Source organism: Zea mays, chromosome 1, assembly GCF_902167145.1.
Source record: "Zea mays cultivar B73 chromosome 1, Zm-B73-REFERENCE-NAM-5.0, whole genome shotgun sequence".
NCBI lineage: Eukaryota > Viridiplantae > Streptophyta > Magnoliopsida > Poales > Poaceae > Zea > Zea mays.
Genome location: NC_050096.1, coordinates 279,948,924 through 279,956,257, shown reverse-complemented (window position 1 = coordinate 279,956,257; position 7,334 = coordinate 279,948,924). Strand labels below are relative to the sequence as shown.

The following is a 7,334-nucleotide window of genomic DNA, read 5'->3' as shown; positions in this document are numbered from 1 at the left end:
ACACACTACTCCATCGAGATAGTGTACGAAATTTTGCTGCAGCCGAGTACTGCATGGACTACGCTATTTTAGCGTTGGGGTGCCCAAACAGGAGACAGGTAAAATAAATAATAGAATATGTGGTAGTTGGTATAGGGTAGAGATTTAGGGTAAATATGATTGCATAACATTATGTGGTAGAGTAGAAAATCTTAGTGACCAGAATAAAATATTCTTTTTAGAGTAGAATATGTGATAGTTGGTATAGGGTAGAGATTTAGGGTAAATATGACCGCATATGATTATGTGGTAGAGTAGAAAATATTGGTGACCAGAATAAAATATTATTTTTAGAGTAGAAATTTAGAGTTGCATTCATACGTCAATCGAAACCGACTCCACAAATTTTGGTAACTTCAACTTCGATTTTATTAATAACTACTTATGAGACCTTTTTTTGGCACATACCCCTTACCTCAAGTTTTTTATCAAACCAATCCATTGAGACAAACGGTTCATGGGCGAAAAGTGACTTGTTTGGGTCCAGGAGGATTGACGGGAAGAACTGCAAGTTTTCGAAGCCAAGATATTCATCCGAGTCAATATGAGCGTATTTATCCATTAACACGTCCGAAGGAATCAATGTTGGACTTACCGGATCGTTAGCTATTCAAGTGTGGATATCCTTAGCCAGCAAAGCATGAAGTCGGAATCATTTTTGGGTATGGACATAGAGCCGTGAAAACTCGTGAAGGGCCCCAGCTCTAGCCGCAGAGAGCATGCAGAGAAGCCACCCCAAATGAACCCTTACTAATAGAGCTTCGAGACGGCTTACAGACTCTAACTCCTCCAAATGCACTTTAGAGTTTGTTTGGTTATTCCCAAAACACATGAATTGGATGAGATTGAAAAAAATTAAAAAGAAGTTTGACTTGTTTAGGATTCAAACTCATCCAATCTCACTCAATCCATGAATTGAGAGCTAACCGAACAAGCCCTTAGTAGTTAGTGGTGAGTCACCTCCTAAAAATAAACTAGACTCGGTAGAGTTAATATTATTTTCATCATCAATTGTGGCTTAGCTACTAGATCTGATCATGGACCATCTGACCTGACCAATCTGATCTGATCCGCTCGAAAAAATTGACCCGACCAATGCAATAGATAGGTACAGACCATATTTTTTGACCCATAATAATTCACAAGCTGGATACGCGCCATAATTTTTGACCCAAAACTCGACCCGAAGCAAAAAAAAACCTAACCCGACACTAGACACGGGTCAAGTACAGACCGTACTAAATGACCACGACCCGAATTCAACCCGACATTTCAACATGTCTTTGGGCTAGACAATGTAGCAAGAAATATTTGGTACACAAGATCATATGTAGTGAACCCAGCAATTGCCTCACAAAACAACAGGCAATAATCCGTGTGACCCACCCCGCAGGCACACCCGGATTCCCTCGCCAAACCCGTGTATTAAAATACCGCCGTCGGCCATCGCCCAACGATATACCAGCGCCGTTAAATTTCCAACGCCCCTGCCCGTCCGGCCGTCCCCACACTAGACTAGACCGACCGCCACCATTGCCCCCGTGTCTTAACACGGGGCGAAAATTCCTTTCGAGATCTCGCTTCTCTAAGCTTCCGCGGCGGCACGGTGATGACTATGACCCCCGCTCCGGTGGCGAACGGCGCAGCGGCCGGCGCTGGCGGGGGCATGAAGCGGCGGGGCGGTAGGTTGTGGTACGCGGCCGCCGGTGCCCTCCTCGTGGCCCTCCTCGCCGTGGCCGTGAGCTACCGCAGCTTCCCGGGCGTCCCTTCCTCCCCCTCGTCACCTGGAAGCTGCGGCTGCCCTGTAAGAACCTCTCCGTTGGTATTGTGACTTGCTTAGCTACTTTTGAGGGGGTTGATTTAGTTGATGCGGTTCTGACTTCTGAAGTGGCGGATTGGCCCGTTTCAGGCTGCGAGGAAGTACACGGGGATGGTGGAGGACTGCTGCTGCGACTATGAGACGGTGGACGCCATCAACGAGGAGGTCCTGCATCCAATCCTACAGGAACTCGTTAAGTTGCCCTTCTTCAGGTACTTCAAGGTGAGCAGTTTTGGATTGTGTTCTTTTTTCCCCAATGTCGTGGACTGTTATTTTGGCATATTAGTTGAAATGTATGCTCTGATATTCCAATGAGGCGATAGAGTCGTTATAATTTGTAGTCACGCGTGCTTGATTGGAGGCATTGATGAATGATTATAGAGTTTTGTACTTGTTATGAATGTGCCTGTGCCGTTTTATATGGGACTATTGCCGTGACGACTGTGTGATTATTTGTTAGATTATTATTATTTTACTTGAGCAGTTGAGTGCGATTTACCTGTTTTCTAATATTCTAAGGTGAATGTTTCAACCCTCAGGATCAAACTTTTTTCTTGTACTCTGCTTGCGTAATGTTTGTCTTTTGATTAGTAATAATTCAAATGAACAATAATCAACCATGCTCTATATGGAATCAAAGTGGTATTTGCTTGTTCAGCATGTGAAGGTTGGCTTACCTTATTTAGGGAATTCGATGAGGTAAATAGTGCACAATCTAGTCTTATGGACAATCTAATGGTACCTGTTAGCTACCCTAAATGGACACATAATTCCAGTATTTCTTTTTTTTTCATTCTCTACATTCCCTATAGCTTAGGAAGTTTGTGGCAGAGAATGGTATTGATCTTGTTGTTATCGATGTGTAAGCCTTTGGATATTGTAAAATGGAATTGATTGGTGTGGCGACTATTTTGTAGAATTATATGTACTCAGATACTTACTGAGGGGCGGGATGAAAATCTGTCAGATGACATGGTTTCAGAAATGTGAACCCTTTAGGTTCTGTTCCAAATTTTGCACAGTGACTTATAATTTGGTATTTGTTAGTATGACTACTATATATGTTAACTATATGTGAATATGACTACCAAAATGCTCATATTAAAAATAAAATTTTTAAGCAATGGTTCATCTGTTCTAAGTCGTGTGTTGTTCCTTGTCTTTTAAGGTTAAATTGTGGTGTGACTGCCCTTTTTGGCCCGATGATGGAATGTGCAAGCTTAGAGATTGTAGTGTTTGTGAGTGTCCGGAGAATGAGTTCCCTGAACCATTCAGGAAACCTTACAATGGACTTTCTCCAGATAGTATGATGTGCCAAGAAGGAAAACCCCAGGCTGCCGTTGATAAAACTCTTGACAGCAAGGTTTTCAAAGGATGGGTTGAAACTGACAATCCGTGGACATCTGATGACGAGACTGATAATAGTAATTTATCTTTGCCTTGATCTAGTTTATTGCACATTCTTTGATTCTTATTTATCATCATTCATGATGATTATCAAATTGCTGTATTGTTTTCAGATGAGATGACTTACGTGAATCTTCAACTGAATCCTGAACGATACACTGGCTATACTGGTGATTCAGCAAGAAGAATATGGGACGCTATTTACAAAGAGAACTGTCCAAAATGTATGCAAATGTGCTCTTTCACATGCTTGTTCCGCTTTAGTTATACTGTTTTGATCGACAATGTCAAGTGTCATTAATAATTTGCATCTGAGCTGCTTATTTTGTTTCATGACAATCTCCGTGTTTTTTTTATCAATGCATATGTTTATATGTGCCATGTCATGAGTTCACTGCATGTTAAATGGATCAGTGATGCTGATGGACTCGTCATTTGAATACATTTTGAGATATATGTCAATTGTAGCTACCTTGTCTTCTAAAGTAATCCAATATGCATGGCATATATTGGCCCATCTGTTCTTGTTTAGTGTCTTGTAGTGTAATGTTCTAGTTGCATGTCCTACATAACATGATAGAGAATCCTATCACACACTTCAGTCCTGCATCAGTAAAATTCTTTTGACACATTTTTTAACTGCATTTTCTCTTCAGATCCCTCTGAAGAACTGTGCCATGAGAAGAAGGCATTGTACAAGCTTATTTCAGGATTGCACTCCTCAATTTCAGTGCATATTGCTTATGATTACCTTCTTGATGAATCTACTAACTCAGTATGTGACCAGATTATCCTCCTTTGCTTATTGTTTATTGTGCCAAGATGCATAATTGTTTTGACCACTTCTAATGTAAAAATGGTCACAGTGGGGACAAAATCTTCCTTTGTTGTATGACCGCGTCCTGAAGTACCCAGAACGTGTCCAGAATCTGTACTTCACCTACCTGTTTGTTCTTCGGGCCGTGACAAAGGTTCTCAATTCTTCCTTATTTAATACTATTCATTTCGTTTGGACGCTACTGTGGAAGATCAAACTGTTAGGTTTATTTTTGTTCAAAATTTGTAGTGGATAATGATTTGATTTGGAATCTTTCAGGCAGCAAATTATCTTGAGCAGGCTGAGTACAATACCGGCAATCCTGAAGACGACTTGAAAACAGAATCTCTTGTGAAGCAGTTGCTTTACAATTCCAAGTTAAGATCTGCATGTCCATTGCCTTTTGATGAAGCCAAACTTTGGCAAGGCGAAAATGGTCCTGAGCTAAAGCAAGAGATTCAGAAGCAATTTAGAAACATTAGGTTTGTGACATATTTCCTGTGTTCTCAACTTCTCATTTCATTAGATGCATTATGAACCACTTGAATCCTTACCCATGTAACATTTTATTTATTAGTGCAATTATGGACTGTGTTGGATGCGAGAAGTGCCGACTGTGGGGAAAGCTCCAAGTTCATGGTCTTGGAACTGCACTGAAAATTCTTTTCTCTGTTGATGGGGACAGCCATATGAATCAGCCAGTATGTAGTCCGTTTCTCAAATACTCATTACCGCTCCTACCATATTATGATTTGAGAGATACTCCCTCCGTCCCAAAATAATGATGCTTTAGGTTTGTTCTAAGTCAAACCATTTCAAGTTTAATTAAATTTATATAGAGAAGTACTAATGTTTATGATACCAAATAAGTATCGTTAGATTTATCATGAAATATATTTTCATATTTTACCTATTATGTCATAAGTATTAATGTTTTTCCTATAAATTTGGTGGAACTTAAAATTGTTTGACTTAGGACAAACCTAAACATCACTTGTTTTGGGACAGAGGGAGTATATGCTGTTTGTTTTGTTGGTATTTGCTCAAAAACTGTTTGGTTTGAAACATTATCCTCATTCCAGTTCTTCACGCTAAATTCATCTTGATCACCTACATTTTCCCAAGAACCACACATCGTCTTTAAAAAAAAAGAAGGAATGCACTATGAGTTCTATGCTAAATTGCTACTAAGCCAACTGAAGCACTGTGAATTCTTCTTTAATTGATGAAAAATATTCTAAAACCATCAGCATACCTTTTGAGTTCATTTTGTATGTTTAAGTGGATATTTGTTTAACAATACTTCCTTCTTTGCGACTGATCAGTTGCAGCTGCAGCGAAATGAGGTCATTGCATTGTTCAATCTTCTGAACAGGCTCTCAGAGTCTGTCAAATTTGTACATGAAAAAGGATCATCAATTGAAGAAGTCATTGAGGAACAGATCCCTTCAACGGTTCAAAAGAGTGTTTCCATGCCGAATCTTAAACTGGTATCCCCCCTCCCTGGGTTTGTAGTTTGTACTGTTACTTGCATTCCTCCGTCTTAATTCGTAACCTTGCATTTTTGCTTCTCCTGCAGGACTTCCTCTGAGATGTATGAGAGTAATTTGTAGTTATACAAGATTGCAATGACATGCTGGAAGATTAACATAGACATGTACGGATATAACGAAAGATTAACATGTGCTGGAAGCAGTTTCATACATACTTGTGTTGCAGCTGTATTTAAGAGAATGAGAGATACAGATACTTTTGAGCTAAATGCGATGACACAGTTAACATAGCCCCCCCGCACCTCAAACTTTTCCGTGTATAGGGTTCCTCCGCTGTAAATCAAAGGATGTCACCCCTCTGCACTCGCCATGATCAAGAGAATATTCTCGCTCAACTTGATCACCTGACCACGAAACAGGTAGCGAGCAAATTTTTTTTGTCCATCTCACTATTCGTCCGTAGGAAAAGGAATAACGCATTTCTTGACTGGCTTTTCTGTAAAGTATGGCGAAGTGCTGGGTGTACAGTTGTTACAATCGGTACAGCCCAGAGCAGAGAAAAGGTTAAATAATACGCCGGGGATTCAGTAGCTGGATAAGATGCTCGGTTAAATTTTGTGTGCAGAACCGCGAATCATGTACCAGACACGAGCGTAATGGTGTTTGAGGTACAGAAGCTGATGCCTCGGCCCCAGCACCGGCAACACAGTAGATTCCTTCTGAGTTCAAGCACGGCAATGGGGATGGGACATGTCGGCTATGTCCCAGAAGGAGCTAGTGGGTGGTTACACAGTAGTCGGAGTCATGGCGCAGAAGGCATCCTTGTACATGGCTACTTTTGCACAGATATGGCTCCCACTCTTGCAGAGATAGATAGATAGATATACGTATGTCACGCGATGGAGCAGAGAAAAGGCTGTTCTCAAAAATCCGTTTGGACACATTAAAAAAAATGTCTGCACTGGTACGGCAGAACAGTAACAGTTCCGGAAGTCGCAGGCAGGCCAGGAGGAGCCGGACGAGAGCAGGAAACACGAACACGAACACGAACAGAGCGTCGCCGGTGCACGGCCGGCCGGTGGCCGCGCGCCCCGGGAGACCAGCCGGACGGTCGCCGACACGGGCGACGCGCGTACCCAACAGCCGGTCAAGAGCACGGCACGGCCCCTCCCCACCCCCCGGCGGAGCGCGTGTCGGCGCTGCGGGCGCGCCCGCACGGCGCCTGTGCACGCCCTGCCCAGGGCAGCGCGCTCGTCATCACCGCTCGCTCACGGGCGGCCGGCCTGGTCCTGTGACTGAGACCCAGCTCCTGCAGCCTCACGTACGTGCGCGGGCGTGCACGAGGCCCGCCGGACTCCGGTGGTGTGGACTGGCTGCCTGCCTGCCTGCAGGCTGCAGCAGTCTTACAGAACAGCGGCGTTTGCCAGCACGATGCAGTACTGTACTGCTGTCCGTTAACGGAGAACGAAGCAACACTCTCTTTTCCTTGCTTGAAATATACAAGCATTTTAACCGGAGTTCATCCCGTTAGACCAAGTATAATAATTGGCCGTAAGCCAACTAAATGCTGATATGGAAGAGAAAGAGAGAAGTTAAGAGAGTAGAAGCGGACTACAAACTAACAGCCAACTTATGCACGAGAACCAAAAAAATATGTAAGAGAGATAAGTTGGCAACATATTAATTATAAAGGGCCAACAACCATTGTACACGTTGGTACCTACTTCCTCCGTCGACATAAATTAGTCGTTTTGATTTG

The 7,334-nt window shown here is 42.6% G+C and overlaps 1 protein-coding gene across 1 annotated transcript; it reads left to right on the top strand.

Moving 5' to 3' along the window:
- Window positions 1-1,601: 1,601 nt before the first annotated feature.
- LOC100282141 (endoplasmic oxidoreductin-1) lies at window positions 1,602-5,978 on the top strand. Its single transcript, NM_001155053.1, has 10 exons — window positions 1,602-1,843; window positions 1,949-2,080; window positions 3,027-3,282; window positions 3,379-3,489; window positions 3,922-4,040; window positions 4,132-4,236; window positions 4,362-4,564; window positions 4,660-4,783; window positions 5,408-5,572; window positions 5,662-5,978. Exons 1-10 carry the CDS (start codon window positions 1,649-1,651, stop codon window positions 5,671-5,673), a joined length of 1,422 nt encoding a protein of 473 aa, NP_001148525.1. The 5' UTR covers window positions 1,602-1,648; the 3' UTR covers window positions 5,674-5,978.
- Window positions 5,979-7,334: the final 1,356 nt, after the last annotated feature.